This window comes from Psammomys obesus, unplaced genomic scaffold (genome assembly GCF_907164565.1).
Source record: "Psammomys obesus unplaced genomic scaffold, mPsaObe1.curated_primary_1811, whole genome shotgun sequence".
Classification (NCBI taxonomy): Eukaryota; Metazoa; Chordata; class Mammalia; order Rodentia; family Muridae; genus Psammomys; species Psammomys obesus.
In genome coordinates this window covers 20,361,148-20,386,151 of record NW_026593286.1, presented here as the reverse complement: position 1 = coordinate 20,386,151, position 25,004 = coordinate 20,361,148, and the positions used below count along the sequence as shown (strand labels likewise).

The following is a 25,004-nucleotide window of genomic DNA, read 5'->3' as shown; positions in this document are numbered from 1 at the left end:
GGGAGAGGACCCAGACCTGCCATAGCTAATGTCATGTGAGGCCAACCACGCCAATCCTCCATTTATGGGACACTTCAGCACCTTATACCCAGAGGACAAAGCAGATAAAATTTAATCCACAATGTGCCCAGTAAGCATACCATAAACAGGGTCTCTTTTTCATGTGTGTGTGTGTGTGTGTGTTATACCTAAAAATATGACCTGTGTGCTAAAGACCATGGGGTTGAAAGCTTGACTCTGAAGAGGTTGACTAGAGAACTCCTTGATGACAAGCTGTTGACACAGCCTGACCTTTTCATGCATGGCTTGCAGTGGACTTGTTCTTGGGAAGGAACAAGAGACGGAGTGGGGAGGCTCCCAGACTTACTGCACTAACCAACATGTGTGCCTGTGTGTGTTCCAGGTCCCAACTGCTTTGCAGGAACTACAATAATTCCAGCTGGCATTGAAGTGAAAGTGGACGACTGTAACATCTGTCATTGTCACAACGGGGACTGGTGGAAACCCGCTCAGTGTTCAAAGCGCGAATGCCAAGGCAAGCAGATTGTGTAGGGCAGATTCCCGACCAGTGACGAGTTCTAGGAGGGGATGCTATGGCTTCTACACTGCACACGTTTAACATTCGACAACATGATCAAACCAACTCCTGCCAGCTACAACAGGGTCACCAGCAAAACCTTCTGGGGTGGACACAAGTGAATATCTTACGAAGAGGAAATTTCTCTCTCTTTCTCTTGCTATATAAAATATACATAGCATATAGCTATCTAAACCACTTTCGTAATTGCCAATGCTTGATGGTGACTTGACGACCGACATTTCTGGGACAAGAAAGAAAGAAAACAAGCCTTGAACAGGCTCCTTCCCAGGGATGCCTCTGACCTGCCAGTTCATGTCCTTTGGTTTACTCCATTTTCACTCTGTTGTGCATCCTACATTTTTCTCTTGTGCATTTTCTACGCTTGGAATCTAAAGGGGTCAGATTTGACTGTGCAGTAAAGTTTTGTATTACATCAGAAGGGTTTGATAAAGAAACTCTGAGGGGAAGTATCCTTTTAAACGAAAAAAAAAAAAAAAAAAAAAAAGGAAGAGTGTCCAAGCTGTGGTTCTCATGGGAGAAGTTATGTTTGCAGGCTAAGACACAGAGAAGTAATCTGGGTCCTCTGCAGACCAAGGTGAGGAACAGGTATTCTCTCTAATATGCAGGGGCTCACTATTGATTCTTATAAACCACACTTTTCATACATAAAACTTTGAAACTGCCAATCAGAGACAAGTAGCTGAGAGAGGAACACCATGAGCTGACTGAAGAACCCAAAGAGACAGGTACTTAAAACCGTAGCATTTAAACACCGGAATACTTCATGACGCCAGCTTTGAGTTTTGGTTTATAGTTATACATTGCAAAGCCCACCTTGTCACCGGGCAATATAAATACCAGAACCAGGGTGTGTAGCCCCACTGTGAATCAATCTTTCTAAACACTTCTGACTTTCAAGTTCCAATTTGGCTGAAAGCTAGTCCGATACACAGCAGGTTGTTTTTTGTTTTTTGTTTTTTGTTTTTTGTTTTTTGTTTTTTAATGGATCAGGGCTGTTTTTGCCATGTTACAGTAACAACCGCTCAGCCCTAAATCTAAAATCCAGATTCAGGACACTCTTTCCACCTTAAGTGCTGATGTAAATTTAAAGATTTAGGGTAGAGGGAGTCTTGCACAATACAATTTCGTTAGTTGAACATTTTTAATGTATATATTAGATACTAAACTATTAAAGAGAACCTTCGAAGAGTCTCAAGGTTGCCCTGGTAATGCTGCTAGCATAATAAAAGAAAAATAATAATAAAAGAATTACACAGGGTATCTGATGCCACCTCCAGACAAGTGCAGAATTCACAGTTGTGAGGCCATGTGGCCTAGTCACTTGCTCCACCGTCCATCCTAAAAACCCTGGTGCAGATCTGATAGGGTCCTTAGGAAACTTCAAAGTTTTCTTCATCTCCAGTTGTCTTTCCCTTTCCCATCTTCTGCTCCCACCCCAATCTGGCTTTCAGGTGGCTTCTGCGGAGGACCACATGACACGGAAGGCCGTCTCAATGTCAGTCTCTGACATTTGTCGCCTGATGGGTAGGGGCTGAGCTGCACACTCTTAGGCTGCTGAGTGGCATCCCTGGATTTTATCCACCGGGTGCCAGGAGTACGCACCTAGTTATATCAACCAACCGTCCCCAGATATTGCCAAAAAGTCCTCAAGGGGTGTGGATAGGGAACAGAATGAAGCTGTATCATGCAACAGTATCATTTCTGCCATGCAACATTCTCCAGCTGCACACACATGGCTTTGTTGACCCCCGGAGCCCTTTGGATCATGCACAAATAGCAATCCCCGGGGACGGGGGGGTCAGTCTCCTCCCTATCAAGTGATGCTTCTAACACCCACTCTCTGGACACCGGTTTCTTTAGTCTCATAAATTAGTTTTCTCATTTAAAATTGTCAGCCTCCCTGGAAGAACCACCTGTCATCAAGAAAGAGTTGTCGTTTCCAAAATTTATGTGCTGATGGGCCAGACCTGACACTTTTACACACGCTGTGCTTGTGCTATGATACAAATAACCATCCTGGTGCCATCCGAGGAAGAACATCCAGCCGCCTTCCTTTAGAACACCAATTTGCTGTGAGGTTGGTGCCTTTCAGTTGCCACTATGGATACATCATAGAGACAGCCATGAATCATTCATGAGCAATTCTGCATGATTTATGCCTGCACTCTAAAGCAAAGGCACGCCACACTTAAGCCCGTGTCTAGACAGAGTTGTACTCTACAGCTTTCTTTGCCCTGAAGTTGCCTATTCCCAGTTCCAAAAACCTATATTCTTGGAAAGAAATAATAATAATAATTATTATTATTATAAATGACAGGAATATGGTCTAAAACGGAAAAAAAATTACTAATAGAGCCATGTAGCATAGACCCTTATCTATTATTAAGGAGTTACTATGTCCTTGTTAGAAACAGAGAATGTGCAACTTGGAAGCCAAGGTACAGAAATTTTGCATCAAAGTCTGAGCCCACTGATACTCACAGCAAGAATTCGGTATGACAGAGCATAACAACTATCAGGACTCTCTTCAGAGAGCTCGCAGCTGGTACCTGATCGATGGCCGCCCCTACAAACTTGAGAAGGGGATTTTTATAGTTGTTTATGTTGGGTTTGGGCTTGGTTTCTTTTGTCTGTTTGTTATGTTTCACTGCAGTATTTCCTTTAATACCCCCCAAAGTACTAGTGTTTTTCTACCTTTAGGGAGAGGCGAACCTGTGACAGAATTTCTCATCAACTGGAAAACGTTTAACAACTTCCTACTGCCTGGGTCACTGAGAAATTCTTTCCAAGTTCTGAATATCAGAGATCTTCTGGTCTCATCATTTTGTTGTTGCTGCTGTTATTTCTTTTGAAGGCTTTGATTGCAGCCACGCAGTCACCTCTGTGTTATAATTTCTCCTATGCCTTTGGCTCGCGGCTTTAAATTCAACCATGTTTGGATAAGGGATCAGCAGCTGGTTTGTCAGCTGATGCCTGTTAAACTGATTCAGTTTCTAAAATCTTTGAAAAATGGTGTGCCTGAAAACTAGTGAAAGAGAGAGAGAAAAAAAAACCACTAAATACTAAACTGTAAAAAAGGGGGATTCTAGCAACAATATTTGATGTGTAAAAGAATATATTATTAAAAAATTATTTTGTTAAATATAAAGTGTGTTAACCAGTGAACACTGTTTGTGGTATGTTTTCCTTCCCAAGTTTCTCCTTTCTCCACTCCCTCTCACTCAAAAGTGAACTCTTGATGGCATCTCTCATCAGATGGCACAGTGTCACTGCAGCTGTAACCAATTAGAATTAAGCTTTAACTCTAGCATTTGCCTGTGGTGCATTTTTTTTTGTTTTTCAAAATATGAGGCAAGGCTGACCTGGAGGTCATAAAAAGAGGCTCAAGTGAACTACAAGTGAGAGTGCTTTAAGTGTTAGCGACAAAAATCCTTTCCTTACCCCCTACTTATCCAGCACTACGGTGTCTGGATGTTCAGGCATGCCAAATGCAATGCTAGCCTGGGAGACGACAGCTTTGTGTTCGGTCTCCATAATACACCCACGAAGAAGGAATCCTGCCTCTGTTTTACTACTGAGAAAAATCAGAATGTCAAGGACCAAGTGCTTTACCTAGCATCATGAGATGGGACATGGCCATGCTGAAATTCATTACAAATTTTTTTTTCAAACAGTCAGTAAAATAGCACGAGGGTCTTTTAGTTCCTCATTGTCCTGATCCACTAGTACTAAGATCTTACAGAACAGTTAACTTACTATTTTTTATCCATGATATCAAGAATGTATCCATTCATGTCTGAAATGAAATAACCATCTCTTTTTTTTTTCAAAAGGTGAAATTTTCCTACAAAACTGTATTACTATCAAACCTAGCAAAATTAGGAGCCTTAGAACTGTGCAATATCCAATCCATACTCAAAATTCTTATATTTTTAAATTATGAGAAGGAAATTTGTTTTCATAATCCAAAAATGGCCTTATATTTGGTTGGTGTGCCTCTTAAATCTAAAATATAGATTTGAACTTTGCCAACCACAGCTAAAATCTCTGACAAAACTCCTGTGTCCGTTGTTGTTTGATAATTTTTACTGAGAATATTGTTCTTTTAATGCCCATGTTCAACTTCATCCGTGGACTTCCAAGAAGCAACAAAGGGCTGGGCCCAGGACACTCACTATTCCTGGCAACTAGTACCCAGAGAACTTACCTTCATCTTCTTTGTACACAACACTCTTCAGGGAGTAAAAATGGAAGGTTACTGTCATGTTCCTTGAGACAAGCCCACTGCCTAATGCAAGTTATGTGAACAATATTTTTAAATTGCCATCATTTTCTGCATTACCAGGTAATGGGAAATATATCCACTAAGAAAATATCAGCATGATGTCTCTAAGCACATAAAGACACACTTGTATTCCACCAACATTTCTGTAAAACAAAATTAGACTTTCTTGCATTTCAATTTCTCATACATTTAATTTTCTACTCCCCATGTCCTCAAAGTTTCATACAACAGACACCTCAGAAGCACAGAAGCAAACCCTAAGCCAAGGCATAGATCTGATTTCTTGGTGGCATTTGAAGTTTTATGGTGAGAATAGTACTCTTCTAAAGAAAATATCTTCATGATTTTGAAAGGGGAAATGTTATCTCTGAGTCTCGAAACTCACCTGTGTTTTCTGACTGCATGTTTTATAAGCATGGCATTGACACCCAAACCGTGCTGTCTCCTATAAATACCCAAGTCTCCCTGAACAAACTTCTGCACCAAGAAGTTTATTCATAAAAGGTAAATGAACTGAATTGGGGAACAGGCAGACAGACGGTTCAGCGGGTAAAGCCTTTGCCACATAAGCAGGAGATCTGAGTTCACATCACCATCACACAGGTAAGAGCCTAGGTGTGACAACCTTGTGGGTAGGGAAGTGAAAACAGGAGGATCTGTGGGGCTTATGGGCTGAGTGGTGAACAGGAGCAGTAAGGAAGACACCTGAACTGACTTATAGTCTCAACCTACACATGGACCTAAATACAGGCTCAGATACCCACAGTTTCCCTCCTCACACAACGAATTCCTTTGAAGTTCTACAACTGGATTTTGAGGGTTCAATTTATTTTTTGATTACAAATGTCTACAGTGGTGGCCAGGGAATGATTTTCATTTTGACTTTTCAGAATGTTCAGATCCTCGTTCTTTCCATTTCAAATGCTAAATATCTCCCATGCTCCCACCACAAATGGGCTTTTAGTAGGCTTGCTTTCAAACAGCTATGCTACTGCAACTAATTTGAAGTTGAAAAGTTTTCCAATAACAGACACATGTCTCCAAATAAATGATCATGTCTGGTGACGGGGGTGGGGGGGGAGAAACTGGAATATAAAACTCAGCTACCATAACTTTAGTTTCTTGGTGTGTCCAACACTTTATTGGCTGCCAGACCTAAGACAATGACTTCGATCATCCTCACAGCCATAATGAAATTATTAACTGGAATCGCCACTTTGCAGACTGTAACACAGAGGCCAGAGAACATTTTGGCTTTCCTAGGCTTACATTCTATGCAGAGCTGTCTTCAGGTCTGATTACAGATCAGCTGCCATTATTAAGACTGGAGGAATTAAAAGAAAGAAATGGGTTAAGTGATACTGGATTTGACTATATCTTAGGTATGATTTGAGTATATATTTAGAGAAACATTATTGTGAAATAAAAAAAAAATGAATGGTGTATTTTGAGGGTGACAAGCAATCAGATATAGCTGAGTATGAGGTTACAGTTGCAAGCATATGCTCAAAGATGCATCTGGGAAGAAAACCCAATTGTCAGGACCTGGGAAACCATACGAAGAAAACTGAACTTGCTTTTTATTGATACTGTGGAGTAATTATAGTGAGATAAAGAAGGTCACATGATCATATTCATATTTTATAAACAACAGAATGAAGAATGAATTGCAGACCGTAAGGAGGTGGGGACACTGATGGGAGACAATTTCAGAAGGTCAGGAAAGGAATAAGGAGGATCTGATCTAATATGAGTGAGACTCAAACACAGCAGCATTGCCCTGAGGGTCCAGTGGGATGCCTGGAATGAAAAACAGTCACATCAAAGGCTCATGGGATTAGAAGGACATTGTTTCCAATGACAACAACCAATGATGTAAAACCTATGTTTTACTTAGAGTGGCACCTGATCTCATCTTAGGACACTGTGCCAAAGTTGCTAGTAACATGTTAGAACTCCAGGGTCAAGTACAGATATATCTGTCTTCCAGGCACCAAACCTTTTTGCCAGCTCACTTTCATCTTGACTTAAACAATTGCAACTTGAGTATCCAAACTTCACTACTGATCAGATAGACTTTTATATATAGTGTTCTTGACAAGAACGTCTATATTTGGAAGGTAAGAAGAAATCAGTTCTTTAATTAGTTCTTTTTCTTTTCTTTTCTTTTCTTTTTTTTTTTGCAAATGTTAACCTTATACTACAGCATATCGGCATAGTGTGAGACAAAAGTACTTGTGGGCTTCTAGCACTTAACCCAACACGGGCCCCTTTACAATACAAAAGGTTGACTTTGTTTTCTACAGTGTTGTTCACTGAGATTTCTGAAATTCAAATAAATAAATGAATGGACAAACAGACAAGAATTAGTTAGATAGCCACTGTGGTCATCTGGTTTTGTTTTTCCATGGAACGTATAGGGGTAAATAGGTAGTTAGGTCCCCGAAAGACCTTTTAGTGTGAGGTCTCAAAGATATCTAATTTTCTACATGCACATGGAAATGAACACTCATGTGAGCATACACACACACATCATGCATGTGCATATACCACACACAGAGCACACAGCACATACATATATGCTATTTGTTGTTGTTTTGTTCCCTATTAAATTAATCACAACATTGGGTCAGCCAGACCCATTAACTGCATTTCTCATTTAGACCTTATGGAGAGGCAGCTGCAGATGCAATTTAATTTGTTGACCCATGATCGATAGCCATTAATAGCATCTCTTTAATCTTGTTGAGAGGCCTGACTCCAGCTTCCAGTAGCCACCACCTCAGGGGACAGGTATCCATGCAAGCAAGCCTTAGCATCTACTTTCCCTCAACCCCCGACTTTCTGGTGATGGTGCCCCTTTCAGAAGTTACTGTTTGCTCCATGCTGTCAGCCATCACTCCAAAGTTCATCTAGGCAAGCCAGGTGCCATGGCACGCACCTGTAACCCCAGCATTCTAGAAGGCAAAGGCAGGCTGATGTCTATGAGTTTGAGGCAAGCCTGGTCTATAAAGTGAATCCAAGACAACCAAGGCTACACAAGACTACTCAAGCACAAAAAACAAAAACAAAACAAAACAAAAAGTTCATTTAGTCTCTGTTTTAAAGTTCTTCTTCTGCAATTCCATGATCTGAATATTAGAAACCTGTACTGCTGAGAAAAAATAATGTATATAAGATACTTTTAAATCCAGAAAAAAAAACTAAGATAACTTTTTAAATTTGCTATGTGAATAAAATTGCTACTTACATTTTCTAGGGGTTTGTGTTAAAGTGTAGCCAAGACAAATGCTGTGATTTTATCTTTTTCTCTTATTTGTCCTATCAATTTAAAAAGTCATTCCTTTGTTCCTAAGCGGCGTTTCCCTAGAAGAGCAGACACTGTGGTTGAACTGAGTAGAGATTGTTTTTTTTTACTCAAGGATCACGTGCTCTGACAGAACAAACAAGGCAAGTTCGTAGTAACAGGGAGGGAAGTGCCACGTGACCATGTGAACATGCGTGATGATAGGATATTGGCCAAGGCACTTGGGAAAGCTTTCTGAGACATCAAACTTTTTTGAGTTTTAACAGAAGAATACACCGGCAGATAAAGAATGAAGGAAGTGGTCAGTGTTCAATTTGTGAGGGGGGAGTTCCTGCTAACAATGCTTAGAACATATAACTACCCCATTTTGTTAAGAATGAAATCTTTTCAAGTCAGTAACCAACTGCTGGGCATAAAGCCAGGGTCCTGAAACAAATCGAAAGAGGGAAAATGGGTCATCTCCATTTTGTGCAAGAAACATTTCTCTTGTCACATCAGCTATCTTTTCCGAAGTCAGTGATCTTCCTAGGGTACCAGGGCACTGTATTTTTTCCAGAGTTTGCACATGCATCCCTAGAGCATGCCATCCTTTTCTTTCAATGGTATTTTCACTGTTGGTCACATCAACAGGCATTCTAAGCAGTATCAGGTTCAACTGTGGAATGGAAGATGTGAGCAGCCTGTTAAAGCATCAGGAAGCAATCAAGAGGTATGTCATGTAGCAAGGGGCCCTTCTTAAGTGTATGTGAATATCAGAATGGTTACCTGTCCTGCAAACTCACAAGGTCAGTTTCAAACTCAGTGGCCAATATATTTCTTGTATGATAGTTTCACAAGAGAATTAAAAAAATGCTAGGCAGCATTTTATACATAACTTTTGAGGTTAAATGGCTATGTAAATATGAGATATACAATGTGTAAATTGTGAATATAAGATGTCTTTGGTACATATGTACACACACACACACACACACACACACACACACACATATATATATTTGTATCTGTATAAATAGTAAAAGCCTATGTATAGAATTGGGGAAAGCTATAAATATTATGGTGGACTGATGGTTCTGTCACTAAGGTTAAAAACTTGCTGCTTCCATCCATCTCTACACTCTTCTCTCTCTTTCATACTTAGCAATTGCAGGCTCCCTCTAGCTAATGGTAATTCTAATCTCACCTTTGCTTTGCTGTGAAGCATTTCATTAGTTCTGCTTGTTCATAGATTTAATTTCCCATCCCTAATCATTTGTGGCTCTTGTGGTCCATCGATTTCAGAAGGAGGCAGAGAACAGGAACAAAAGAGAGTTACAGAGGGGGATGAAAGCCAAGCTGTTGAGGAATCTAAAATCACTGCAGCAACAATGAAATTTATGTATGTATAAAAAAAGAAGGAGGCGTTTCTTATTAAATGTGCAAACTGCTAAGCATATGGTTGGGAGATTCTGTTTGCTTGTTTTCAGTTGGGGTTGTCTTGCCTGCTCATTTTCAACCCGATAAATATTCCCACTTGAGAAGGGCTCTTTTTCACTCACCTGCTCTATTTGCTAACTGGCGTGGCCTTGCAGGGTAGCACTCCCATGAGATGATGAGCATTTCCTGGGGCATCCAGATGTGCCAACAGGATACTTTCACACAAATGGAAGAGAATCCTCTCCAAGCCACTTCATTTGTTTATAGACGGCATTCTTGTATCCTGTTGGTTGGGCTGACAGTAGCTTTCAGGTCCCCAGAGAACCCTGAAATGTTCCAGGAGTCTCTCAACACTCAGTTGCACGTTTGTTCAGTGTGACGAGTATTCTGCTGTCAGGGATGTTAACTTTAATTGCTTGGTTTTGCTTTACATCCCTACCTGCACCCTTGAGTTCACGAGTTATTGAGTACAAAGGGTACTCTGGATATACATAGAACGAAACGGAATGAGGCCCCTGTGCTACTTGTAAGTGAGAAAAAAGCCACCCAGGGTCCCATTTCCCTCACCCATTCCTCCAGCAAAACAGTTTTTTAGCAGTGGTCAGTCCCCTGCCTACCTGCCCTCTAGAGTGAGAACGCTGTGACACTTTTAGAACATCAAGATCGGGCGTTCATTTTTCATAAAACATCCTGGATTCAAGTTGTCCTCCAACGAACTGGAAGCCCAGACTCACAGCAGCTACACTGCAAAATGATGCTTTTGTAAAACCATAACTTTAAAAATGGGACAGTGCAAAGAGTTATGATATTTCACACCATCAATGTAGCATGCGATGATGCATTTTCCTCTTTGCACTGTAAAAATAAAAGCAGGGCACACATCTGTAGTCGCGTGTCCTGCCCCATTGATTTGCTCTTTCAGAGAAAAAGTCAGTCATCAAAACCATATGCTACGCAAACTCATATTGTTTACCATGCAATCTATATTTCCGTGCGTATAAACTCAGAGCATGTAGGCTGTTGACTAGGACCATACTGTTTCTTTCACTATTTTCCAGAGACATAAAAGGACATCTTTTTTTTTTTTTTTTTTTTTTTTTTTTGCATCATGTCTGCATTGGAATAGAGTTAGAAATATGTTCTCTAGGAGCTGGCAAGATTGCTCAGTGGTTAAGGGAAGTTGTTACGCAACCAGGAGGACTTGAGTTCAGATCCATACAAGGGAGAGAGGGACAGGGTTTCCCAAGTGCCTGTAACCCCAGTGTGTGAAAGTCAGAGACAGAAAGAACACGGAGCCTTGCTGGCTGCTAACCTAACCAAAAACTATGGCCTTCAAGCTCAAGGAGAGAACCTGCCTCAAAAAAAAAAAAAAAATGAGGGAAAGGATACCAGGGCACCCAGTATCCTTCTCTGACCTCCACACATTCACATCCACACACTAGAAAAGCAGTTTCTAAAAAAAACAGAGGTGAGGAGAGAGAGAAAGGTACTTTATCCCTCTTCTCAGACATACAATGAAATACTAATTTTGTAAATGTATTAATTTGAACACTTATGTTCTTAGTATCATAGGAACTGGGGTTAAACTGGATAATCTGGTCAAAGTAACCTGCATTAACACATGACTTATGTCTATTGATATGTCAAATAAACCAGATCACTCTAAAGGTTCGCTTCTCAATGGCTCTGTAGATATTCTGTGAATCACGGCTACAAGGCCAAGTGCTTTCCTCCTTTAGACGAGGAATTCATTCTCTATGACTGTCTTACTTTAGTTTAGTGGGGGAAGAACACTTAACATGCTATCAGCCCTCTTAATGAGATTTTAAGTGTGCAATGCCATAGCGTTGATCTAGGTAAAACGTTGTGTATAGGGTAGTGAGGATTTCATCAGCTTGCTCATCAAATCCTTCACGCTCGTTGATTAGTAACTCCTGTTTTCCTCTCTCTCCAGTCTGGGCAGTCACCGCTCCATACTGTGATTTTATGAGTTATTCTGCTCTCTAGATACCTTACAAAAACAGGATCACACGGTGTTTATTTTGAGAGACTGGCCTCTTTCATTTAGCATAGCATCCTCAGAGTTCACCTACATTGTCGTATACTGGAACATTTCCTTCCCTTTCTGAAGGCTGATTCTTATTCCATTACATACACATACATTTTCTTTATTCACTTATCTACCAACAGACTTTTTAGATTGTTTCTACATTTGCTTTGTATGTCCTCATTATATAATAAAAATGGGCATCAATGGGCATTTAAAAACTTTTAATTGACTTACATTAATGATACAGAAAACCAAACACTCTAAAGCATACTTATAAGGTTGGATATATAATAGAAGGAATGAGTCACAAGTACCCCAAATGTCCTCATGTGTTCTTTATCAGTTAGTATGATCACAACTATAAAGGATATTTCTGTTAGGCATGGCTGACTCAACAACAGAATTTGTTTCTTGTCTGTTCTGAAAGCCAATATAAATAGATACATACACGCAAGTATCTTCCAAACTTGGCACCTTTCACTCAACATTTTATTAAAATATCAACCTTATTCATTTTTCTTATGAGAAATGAGATTTAATTTTATTATTCCTTCATTTCCAAGGTGAAGTATAATTATTAATATTTAAAAATTGAAATGTCATCCAAAGATCAGAAATTATGAAGAAATCACGAAAACCTCTGAAACCTAATTCTTTTTCTGTTCTAGGGATTTTTAATGCATTTGTTCACGTAGGAATTTGCAGGACTCATGCACTGTTAGGCTTCTGAGCTAAGGTAAGTAAGTGCGGGGCTGAGTTTCTAGCTTTGGAGAGGGCTTATCCTTCAGTGTTGTATTTAGAGCTGGATTTGTTACACATCATTTTCTCAACTTCATTCTTCAGTGAAGTCTTTTGCTGGCTTGGAAAGAGAAATGAGACTGCCTAACAACTGAGCTCAGAAAGGTCAGATCTGAAATAGAGAGAAAGCATCATTGCATCCGGGGAAGTGTCACTAGAGCCTGAAGGGATCCCAGGAAGCTTACCGAGGCAGCCAGAGTGTGCCTTGCAACCTGCCTTACACCCTGCTGACAATGCCTCCCCAATAGCTCCCTTTTCTGTCCCTCAGTCCTAAGACTCCTCCTTAGAGGAGATGAACCTCATACCCAGATTGGACCAGATCCCTGCTGATGTTCTTCCACAGTTCTCTGAACTGTTCTTGAAAAACTCATGACTTCCTAAGTGATTACTCTTAAGGCATGAGAGACTGCCGTTCCACAGAAGCGCAGGTTGACTGGCCACTTAGCAAGACCCTGGGCACACAGGAGACAGTCAGTAATTAGCTCTTGAATGAGAAGGTTAATGAAGAGAAAGAAGTAAATAAATACCCGAGGCATCCTCAAAACAAACTATTTTACCTCTGAATCTTTTTGACTTTTTCCTTCTTCTTGGTGTTCTTCACTTAGGAGAAATATGTAATTATTTCTAAGATAATCAAAAAAGAACTCTCCCGTGAGAATGAGATTACATTTGAATTTAATAAACACAATAGATTTTTCATTTCCAGAAATGTGCATGCTATAGTTTCCTTAAATTAAAGGTCGAGCTTAGTACTGAGGATCTAAAACCAACAAATAAACGGAAGGTCGACCAGGCAGGCACATTTGATCAGAAAGATGCCTATTAATACCTCCCAGGCAAATGGTCCAAAGGAGTCTACCAAAATGACATTTCATAAAAACGTACAGAGCGTACACTTTCCCTCACATCTAGTATTAATAGGTCCACCTAGGATGACTCATTTGGCAGGGAGAGGAAATGAGATAGGCGGTGTTACGTTTGTTATTTTTATGTCCACCTACCGTTTCTTCAGAGAAATTAGACTATTTTTGGCAATGCGTCAGGGAGTCTCAGAGTGATCAAGGGAGAACATTCAGTCAAAGCATTTTGGCTTTCTTCCTGAGTGATGCTGATAGATGCAGGACGGGTCCGGTGTTTGCAAATATAGATGGTCATTGAGCACCCTCCAGCCCTCTTTTGTTTGTTTGCTTTCCCCTTGTGCCTGTGTGTGTGTGTGTGTGTGTGTGTGTGTGTGTGTGTGTGTGTGTGTGAATGTGGGTGGGTGTGAATGTAGAAATCTGAGGAGAATGTCAGGAATTATCCTCAGTGGCCTGTCCACTTCTTTCACTGCCACAGCATCACACCAACGTGGGCAGTCTCACCAGCCAGCTTCCTCTGAGGATGTCCTGTCTCTACTTCTGAGGCTGGCATTTCAAGCAGGTTTTCGTACTCCCCTACCATTTTGTGTAATTCCTGAGCATTTGAAATCCTTGTCCTCAAATTCTTTAACCCACTGATCCATCTCCCCAGCCCAGTACATCGTTCTTAGGAAGTTTCTTTCTTATGGGAGAGATTCCAAAATTGGAATAGGTTCCACTCTGGAGACTGTGAAGGACTTGATCTGACAGTCATTAGTTATTAGCAATAATCTACACATAAATTTACATATCTAATACATCAAACATATTTATAGTACTTATTATTATGTATGACAGCAACAAATCATGCAATCCTGGAATTTTAACTGGTTCCAGAAACTGGTAGCCTCTATCATAATTTTTTTTTTTTTTTTACTTTGAGTTTTGGTGTGTCTCCATCAGGAATTTTTAGCATGATTGTTGTTCTCATTGCCTGTTTCTAATCTACAGTTAACACAGAGAACATCTTATTAAGAATTCTCTTAAGGTTTTTCATTAATCTACTCAATTATCCAAAACTCTCAGCCAAAGGAAAGGGAATGCCATGCAAAACTACTGAACGTATTAATTTAACTTGAAGACAATTTAGCAAGCATTTTTAATTATAACCACATGGAAGGCATTGGGTTTGGTGTTGTAAATGCAAAGGTGAATACGAAATCGACTTTTTCTTTAAAATGTCGTAGCCCAGCGAAGGAGAGACAAAAAAATTGCCAATAAAATTTCAATGCGTAGAGGTTTGCCTCTAATGCATGTGAACATGAAAGAACATTTACCATTTCAAATTGGGCTTGAAAAGAGGCTCTCCGAAGAAAAAGATGGTCTTGAAACAGGATCACAGGCTAACTTGATGCAGAGAGCTACAGCTGAGTAAAGGCGTGAGGTGTGAAGCAACAGTGTTTGTGGAAAGCTTCCAGCACAGACACAGTACCACAGACTGGGAATGGAGGCGAAGGAAGCAGGTGAGACCAAGTCTTAAAAGGACGTTGTCCATCTCTCATGAAGCAACGTTTCAGACTGCAGATGCTAAAAAATCATCCAGAGCAGGCCAATGAGTTGATGTCAGAGACAGTCCCTGTTCCCATTACTATGGAACCCACTTGGACACTGAACTGTCATGGGCTACATCTGTGCAGGGTTTCTAGGTTATCTGCATGCATGGTCCTTGGTTGGTCTATCTCTCAGAAAAGACTCCTGTGCCCAGATTTTTTGGTTCTGTCCTCCCCCTGAGGGGGGAACAGCCTTACCAGGACACAGAGGAAGACAATGCAGCCACTCCTGATGAGACCTGATAGACTAGGATCAGAAGGAAGGAGAGGAGGACCTTCCTTATCAGTGGAATTGGGGAGGGGCATGCATGGAGAAGGGAGAGGGAGGGAGGGATTGATTGGGGAGGAGGGAGGGCACTACAGGGGGGATACAAAGTGAATAAACTGTAATTAATAAAAATTAAAATTTAAAAACAAAAACAAATAAACCAAAAAAAAAATCATCCAGAGCTATGAAACCAAACATGTATCTTAGAGAGGATTCTGATCTTAATCACATCATAAAGATGTGTATGGGGAAAAGAAACACTAAACTAAGCAAGACTATATGTCAGCTGTATAGGGGAGAAGAGGGGGGAGGGGAAGGAAGAGGAGAGAGGGGAGGGCGGGATGTTTACAATAGAACACCATCATACAGATAAGGTGGGTCATTTGGGCTAAATTTAGGCAATGACATAAGGACTTGGCGGCTGACTGAATAAGGATGCTGTGCAAAAAATACCACACCAGGAACGACACCTGGAGCACAGAGGAATAAGAAGCTTGGGTCTGTCAGAATACAAGGAGTTAAACGTTAGATAGGTTGAGTTATGTGTTAAGAAAATACGTTTAAGTATCTCCCTTTCATAGTCCACTGATAGGTGAGCTTTTAGGTTCAAGGCCTCCCTCAAGATAAGGATACAGGTTAAAGTACGTTAAGTTCACTAACAGCGGTTTAAGCTGTGAAGCAAGTGTGATCACACAAGAGAAGACTAGGAAATGCATTGATATTAATAGCATACAGAAAGAAGCCAAATGGAGATATGTTGTAACTATGTTTGGAAGATCATAAATGCTGTATAGTCATCCATATTTCTACATTCTCCTCATGCTAATACTCTTACTCAGTGTTTCCAATCATAAAGATATTCATTAAATCTTGTACACCTATGCTTAGAAGAAGCAAAGCCAGGAACTAATGACAGATTAATGGTGAGCAGAATTTAAGTGGCCTGAATGAAAATTGATTCTTGCTATTTCAGAATTATTCAACATAATGTTTTAGTGCTATATATTGTTGTAGACAGATACATAGATCACTGGGGAAAGGGCATGTGCGCAGCATATCCTTACACAAATAATTCTTACCTGTAGGTGCTGCGTTGCTCCTTTCTCAGTCCATTAGGTTCAATTTCATGCATATAGAACATGTCTAGAATCAATAGGACTTTAAAGATTTCATTTCCAATTTTCCTCCGGTGAAAAGATGTATATGTGTAGCACTTGGTGTTTCTAGCCCTTAAGCAACTTCAGCAACAGGCCCCACAGGAAGCATGAGGCCAAGGTTAAAATCTTGTAAGTCAAGATGCTATGCTACCCAAAGAACCAATTCTCTTTGAATTTCGTGGCTCTTGTATTTGATTGGCACACCCGGAGGCTGGGAGCAGAAGTGGTACCCTGGGGCTAATTTACATTGCAGATGTGGAGCTCTCGTCATCAAATTTTCCTGAATGCTCACAAAACCCAAGGTTGATGTGTTGGCTTCTGAGTCGTTTGGTGATTTTTGTATTGTTCACAAGAAACAAAAGTAAAGATCGTTAAACTTGTCAGGATAAAAGGGTGACATGTGTGGATGGTGCAGGTCCCATTTCTGCTGACCTAGGGAGTACTCTCTACCCTCTCTACCTGTGAATTCTGCATCTGTGGATTCACCTAACAACAGATGAGGAAAAAATTAAAAATGTATCCATACTGAACATACACAGACTTTTTGTAAATGCCATCATTCCTTAAATGACACAGTCTATCAACTATGCACCTGCCATTTGCATTGTGTTAAGTATTATAAGAAATCTAGAAATGACTTGGGACGTGAATATGAACACGAAGGACAGGCATGGATTATATACAGGTAAACCATTTTATGTAAGGAATGTGAATGCCCACACTTACTTATATCCATTGAAGGTCCCAGAATAATTCTTCATGAATGCCAAAGTATGACTACGCTTCGTGAAGAAAGAATAGTATAAATAAAATCACACTACTTCATGAATGCAGTAGTTGTCCACATACAGAGGGAACAAACTCTAACGCTTTTATCCACATGGCAGACCCCTCTGTTGTCTTTGTTTGTGATAAGTGTGCATATCCCTAGCTATCAATCTGATGCAACGATTAGCTAACTGCATCTTCTGATGTTACAATGGTTCACAACTTAAAGATGTCTTCAAATAGGATATTTAATTTATATTTTGGGCCTCACCGTTGTGGCAGAGCAATACTATTGTTGTATCAGCTTAATGAAGACAGTTTCAAGAGATTAAACGGTTTGTACAAAATTGCATGTTTGGTAAATTATAGAACTCATCTCAAAGCTAAGTGCCTTCTACCTTCTAATCAGGTGTTATGTTCATTCTACTCTGTGTGTCTTATAAAAAAAAATAAAAAAGAAGCAAAAAAAAAAAAACTGTGGTGGTGATAGGTGATAGGCTTATGTTGAGGTCATACTCAGACTAGTGCCTGGTGTTTTGGAAGAACAAGCATTGTCCCTGGTGCTTTATCATTCTCCCAGAACCCTATGTATCTCCACATTTTCCGATGTCCCAGAGCTAGACTTTGCATCCTCAAAGTATATCAGATTCCACGTGATTTTCCTCTTCACCCAGGGGCCAATTTCCTATCAGTCTTACAAAAGACTCAAATGCGATGTGTTCATTGAAGGATTCTGCTTAATTTTCATGAACTAATTTCTTAGTCCCTCCTCAAGCTATCAAGACATATATTTGCTTCCATGTCTATACAGCACCTATTACATTATATTGCAATCTCTCTTATTACCTATCCCTCCTGGGCCAGTGAGTTCCCAAAGACAAGCACTTATTTTCATTTTTGAATCATCCACAGTATGAAGAAGAGACTGGAATATAATAGGCAGCCAATAAATGTTGGGTGAGTTGGTGTGATAACTAAGCCTGTAGAGCTCGGCTCCAGCACAGCAGAGGCGAATATAGACGTTAGGGTACTTATCAGAGAGGCCAGTGCCAGCTGAGCATCACTTATCCAAAATTCTAGAGGTTAGAAGCATTAGGATTTGAGGACTTTTTGTTTGTTTTTTTCTTTTAGGTTTTGGAATGTTGATTTCTTAGGGTTTTGTTGCTGTAAAGAGACACCATGATCATGCCAACTCTTATAAAGGAAAACAGTTAATTGGGCCTGGCTTATAGTTCAGAGGTTTAGTCCATTATCATCATGGCAGGAAGCATGTCCACACAGTCAGACACGGTGCATGAGAAGGAGCTGAGGGTTCTACATCTTGATCCACAGGCAGCAGGAGAGACTGTCACACTGGGCGTGGCTTGGGCATCTGACCTCTCAAAGCCCACTCCAGTGATACCGTCCTCCAACAAGGCCACACCTTCTAACAGTGCTACTCACAACAGGCCGATGGGGGCCGTTTTTCAAACAGCTGCAATTTACTTATATAAGGAGATGGCTTACAGATGCTACCCAAGTTTAAAAGAGAACTCATTTGTTTCATACACAGGTCATACACACAACCTGAGGGTACTGTAAGTATACACAGCAGTCCTAGTGAGTTAATATTTTGACTGCAGTCTATCCTTAAAGTATGGAATTTTCCTGTGGGAGGTTCTATGTTAGCAATCAACTAAGTCTGGATTTTGGAGAATTCTCCATTTGGGATTTTTATATTACAAATGTTCAACCTGTGCCGACTATAAATTAGTGACTCTTTCACAGTGTGTAGTAAGCAGTGTGATAGTCACTGGGGGAGTAATTCAGGGCTGGCAATGACTTGCTATTACTTTTCTCAAATCATATCACACAGGCATCATCCAAGACCAAATCAAATTCTTTCAAGGTAATAAACATTTACAGTGGATGTTTTAAAAGATGGGGTCTTGCTGGGCAGTTCTGGATGGGCATGGGACTTCCTTTATAAACCAGGCTGGCCATGAACTTACAACAAGGCTGCTGTCTCTGTCTCTCAAGAGCTAACATCACAGGTGCACTATGGTGCACTATAGTAGGAGCTTTAAATACTCGAAGGGAATACTTCCAGAGTCCTCTCCACAGCCTTGAATTCACTACTTCAGAATATTTTATAATGACTATTGGCCTCCAAAATCACAGCGTACTAAAATTACCCATTCCCTTTCTATATGCAATCCATAAGGTTGCTGTTTTCAATTTTACATCAAGCCATATGTCTTATTCCATCACATATATTTTACATACATACAAAAATCAGCTGCGAGTACTTGATGAGCTATAATAAAGGCCATCCTGATGACATACAGTAAAAAGCCACAGTGACATCATGATGTCTTCGTGAGAGCGGAAACAAATGAGGACCAACTGGAGATCACTAGGGAAAATCCAAAACAACAGATGTGAAATCCGTAAATGCAAGTTTAACGGACACGAGGGCCAGTTACATCTAAGACACTGCGCAGAGTGATATAGAGAATTCAACATGCGTAACTGTGTCTGTTGTAAGCATTCTAATTAAGTAACCCACCACCCCTACCCCACATATTACTGTGTGGGGTGGTATTTTTATCTAGTAGAACTTTCTAAAGAAATACTGTAAAGGCTTCCAATCACGATGGTACATTGAATTTGCAGCTAACCTTCTCTGACACTCACATATGTAGTGCTGATAGGTTTGATATTTTAAAAATGGTTAAAAACAAACAAAGATCCGATATCTAGAAATAGAGAACTAAAAAAAAACAAAAAAAAAACAAAACTGGTAAATTGGAAACAGTAGACTCTGAATCAACAAACCCAGAAATGCTCAGAACATACTCATTCATGTGTGTGTGTGTGCCAGTGGTAAAGTTTCCTCAGAGATCAGCTGGTGAAAGGCTTCTTACCAGGGCCATCCCTTCTCCAGTGTCACCACTGGACAAGTTTATAGAGCCACAACATAAAACTGACTCTATCTAGATAGGAGAGATCGTGCCCACAAGGTTACAGGCAGGAAAGAATGAGCACAAATCCAGGAAAAGGGAATGTTGCTCAAGGTGAGCATGCAAACTGAGATGCCCAGCATATTAAAAATGGCAAAGTGAAGAAAAGAAAGAACAAACACTGAAATGTGGGGAAAATTACTTCAAAACAGAAATATTCCATAGCCTCAGAGAAATAAATAATACTTATAACATTAAAAATACAAAAATAAAGTAGTCAAAGATGAATAAAAATAGGAAAAGAAGACAGTGGGATTCTCTAAATTAAAATCAGGTATAAAATAAAATTTAAAATACATAAATGAGCTACTTCATACAGACAGTCAAAATTAATTTTAGAAAAGATATGATATACTCACCCACAACAAAGGACAGATAAATAAAGCAATAAAGCATAAAATGCAAGGTGTGATATATTAATAAGGGTGATTAAAAGAGCACATCAAACTTCTTTAGAAAAATCATATAATAAAAACAGAAATTAAAGTCAAACTTCCAAGGCAGCAAGATAAAAAAAAAATTGCTAGAAAAATCTGCCTGACAAAATCATAACAAGGAATAGAGAGAATACAAGAAAATAATCTGGTAAATGATTTTGATTAGGTTCAAATAAAGCAATAATAAAAACATGTAAGCAAATTAAAATTTTTTAATAAAAGGCCATCAAATTTACCCAATGCTTATAGAACATATAAAATAATAATAAAAAGTTCAAATAAGAAGCTTGAAGACCACACACAAGGTCAAAATTGTAACACTGGGCTATTCTATGCCACTTACATGGCACTGACATCTACCGTGAGGAGTAGTATAAAAACAGTGTTGAGTGGAAACTGCATTAGGAATCACTGACTTCCTTGCACTGTGTCACCTTTAAGCATAAAAGGACTCCAGCTAAACTGGTGATAACGGGTTTTTATCTCGTAACTACAGAGATGGAACAGAGCTCTCCTATCCCAACTGGGACGAAGAGAAAGTGGAGAGTGTCAAAGGAGGAAGAGGGAGAGAGAAATGTGGGTGCTTGGTGAAGTCCAAGAAAGGAAAGGATTGATGAGTGCAGCTGTGGCCAGGCTCAAAGTGGAAGCTGGCTCTTAAGTTATTCGAATGAGGTTGCCCTGCCTTTATGGAGACTGGGCAGTAGGGTTTAATCTTGACTTCTGCAATTTTGTGGGATGTCCTGGTCCTGACAAAAGACTCTTGAGAATGGCAAGAACTGGACATTTACAACTGTGACCTACTTTATGTGTTGAGAAAGGGCTTCTCATCGAACACTGAAGAGTAATGGAACCATTTTGGCAATGCTGTCTTTTGCTGCTACATGGCCTGCTTTGGGCTATTCTCTTAGTGCAGGGGTTTGTATGGAGTCATCCTGTGCAGAGGGTTTTGCTATCATTGTGTACACCCTCGGGGGAAAAAATTCCACCCATACTCCAACTAGCTGGCTTCAAACAGTTTTGCTCACAAATGATTTTTGATATATGGTATCATTAATTTCATTCCATCTCAAACCTCGAGTATATGTCTTTTTAATGGTTTGACAAAATGGAAACCAGGAACAAAGCATTCCAGCATGTATTGAAGCACTGAGTTGTCTGGAGAAAAAGCCATTGTCCAGGTGTTTAGATTGAGACATGAGCTTCCCGTAAAAAACTGTTTATACTGATATAATGAGCACTACACAAACTCTAGTTATCAATGTTTGGGTTCTGGTGTACATTTTTTCTGAAAAATAAATGTAGCAAGTCTGACACATCAAAGAAAACAACTGACAACTAACAATATCTATTGCCAGTGATGAAACTCAAGCTTTCAAGGGAAAATTAGAAAATTAGAATTTTGCAGAATTGGTATTCATCACCACGAGCTTGAAAGCTCTGCAATATTTTTAAACCGTGCTAAGATCGTGGTTATATTAATAAATGTGATTTTTGGCAATATACAAAGAATTTTTTTTCACTTGAAAGATCTGCATAATTCAGGGAGCCAGTGTTTTGCCAAATGCTTAGTGTTACAAAAATCAAACAGAAGTGAAAAAGAAAGTGCAAGAACAGATGGAGACCATTACAGAAAACCACAACCAACCAAAACGCAGAGTGTTAAAGCCAAGTGCCAATGGATAAATGTGATGTGCAGCACAAATCCTACACTTATGGCTCTGGCATCACTGTGGAAGACTGGGCAGGAAGATTCTATGAGTCAGAGGAACAGGAAGTTTGCTGTGAGATTGAATTTCCTAGAAATGTCTGAGAAGCTACACTCTTCAATATGGACGCCATGACCTGAAGAGAGACAACGCCAGTAGACATGCTAATGTAGAGGGGTAAAAATCCTGAAGCTACCACTGTAGACAAAAGAACTACAGGCAACTAAGGAATGCTGAGAATGGGAGAGATAGTCTTCTCCAGGGAAGGGCACAGTAATTGAGTATCCGGTACCAAATGGTCAGTGTTAAAGACATAGACATACATACAAGTAACATTATGGGAATTGAGCAGGCCCTGTTCGGTCATATGTGTATATTTAGGGAAAAATACATATACTCAGCTATAACAACAAGTAAAGAAAAAAGACTGTGAATTTCATAGAGATCAAGAGAGGTTTACACAGGCAAATGGTGGGATCTAGAAAAGATCATTTTGAGTGAAGTATCCCAGAAGGAGAAAGACACACAGGGTGTATACTCACTTATATAGACCTGTAAGATATGATAAACATAATGAAATCTATACACCTAGAGATAAACAAGAAAGAGGTAAGATGATCAACCCTCACTTAGAAAGACAAATGGGAAGTACATTGGACGTAGGAGAAAACAAGTAACAGGACAGGAGCCTACCGCAAAGGGCCTCTGAAAGACTCTACCTAGCAGTATATCAAAGCAAATACTATGACTCATAACCAAACCTTCGGCAGAGTGCAGGGAATCATATGAAAGAAGGGGGAGTTAGCATGATGTGGAAAGGATAGGAGCTGCACAAAGACCAAATATATCTGGGCACAGGGGTCTTTTCTGAAACTGACACTCCACCAAGGACCATGTATGGATATGACCTAGAACCTCTGCTCGGATGTAGCCCATGGTAGCTCAGTAACCAATTGGTTTCCCATAGTAAGAGGAACAGGGGCTATTTCTGACAGGAACTCAATGTCTGGCTCTTTGACCTCCACACACCCCAAGGGAGGAGCAGTCCTGTTAGACCACAGAGGAGGACTGTGCAGCCAGTCCCAAAGATACCTGATAAAACAGGGTCAGATGAAAGGGGAGGAGTTCCTCCCCAATCAGTGGACTTTGAAAGGAGCAGGGAGGAGATGAGGGAGGCAGGATGGGGTTGGGAGGGAATGACGGAGAGGGATACAGCTGGGATACAGAGTTAATAAAATGTAACTAATAATAAAAATAAAAAAGAGAAGTTTACATGAGAGATAGAAAAGGGAAGAAAGAAAATGATGTAATTCTATCATACTATTAAAACATTTCAAAATTATTTTTAAGAAGAATGTGCAAGGTAAATGGTTGGCTTCAGCGTAACAGAGCAGTTGAAAAAGTTTCACACCTTGATTTCGTACTTACCTTGCCACTGTCTATGGAAAAATACCATATTCATGTGACTCAATATAGCCTCGATACTCCTAAATCTAAGTTAAGCTTAAAGTCCATTACAACAAAATCTCTAAAATGTTAAGGTACCATCTATAGTGACAAAAAATAAAAGGCATCACATAGAAGACATGACAAAAGAGCTATGTAAATATTATAAGAGAAAAAATTTAAATCTATAAAGAAATATGATATCACATTTAAAGGAAAACTCGATGTCATAAAGTAGCCCCCAAACTAGCATAAAATCATGATGAAATTCTAGTGTAAATGTGGATATAACAGTTACGAAACCTGATATGCTGATTCCAAATTTATTTATGGAATAATAGGGAATACTAGCATTTTCTGCTAACCATTCACTTCTATAAGAGCTTTATTTTTATTTATGCTTAATTGTTTTTTTTTCTTTTTTGACTTAGTGGTGTTTGTGTGTGTGCGCGTGTGTAGCACAGGTGTTCATATACATGTGTGGGAGTCCATGTCTAAGTAGGCCAGATGCTGATACAACCTCTTTCCTCCATTTCTTCTTCAAGATGCCTTTGCTTTTGTGGAGTCTCTCACTTAACCTGACCCTTGCCATTTCAGCTAATCTGACTGACTAGAGAGCCTTGAGAATTCTTCTCTCTCCACAGTACAGGTGTTCACAGGCATACACTGGGGTGCCTAGCTTTTACTTGGGGTTAGGCATCTAAAATCAGGTCTTCGTGTGTGTGCAGAAAGCACATTACTGACTAAGCCATCTCCTTAGCTCTCTGAGAACTTCAGCTACATCCCTTGCAACACTCCCAGCAGCCGCCTGTCAAAGCTAAGTATACTATCAGTCACCCCCATTTTCTTCAGAGAAAACAGAACATATTCCAGGCCAGGCAGACAGTAATAATTAAAAAAAAAAAACTTCCCTAATTTTCCTGCAGTGCCTGTTCCCTCATCACTATACCATGCTATTAATTTCCAAGTGGCATGGATTCCTTGACCTTCCTCCTCCTCGCTGCATTGTTTGTCCAAAGGCGACGGCAGCTTGGAAGAAACGCTCAAGGACATGAAGGAACTACGCCACTCCTACGCATTAGTGCAATGGTCATTTCCAAACATGCTTTGAGAGCGTCAATCATTGCCTCAAGGAACCTCCATGCCTTGACCTTTCTCTTCAGGAAAGTGGGGCCCGTGAGATGTCCTCTGTCCTTAGAGTGTAATCTTGTTGCCTCCCACCTGACACTGAAGAGACTGAGTAAGTCTTATATATTGATGATAGGTCCAGAATGTAGGATGAAGAACGTTCAAGAGGAAGAAATAGTAGTGTTTTTG

General features: G+C 39.9%; 1 protein-coding gene across 1 annotated transcript in view; it reads left to right on the top strand.

The window, feature by feature from the left end:
- Vwc2l (von Willebrand factor C domain containing 2 like) overlaps window positions 1–3,769 on the top strand; it is a 174,900-nt gene extending 171,131 nt beyond the window's left edge. Inside the window, exon 4 of the mRNA XM_055616260.1 lies at window positions 404–3,769. Within this exon, the coding sequence (XP_055472235.1) occupies window positions 404–552 (149 nt within the window). The 3' untranslated portion in view covers window positions 553–3,769. The remainder of the gene's footprint in view (window positions 1–403) is intronic.
- The last annotated feature ends 21,235 nt before the right edge of the window (window positions 3,770–25,004 follow it).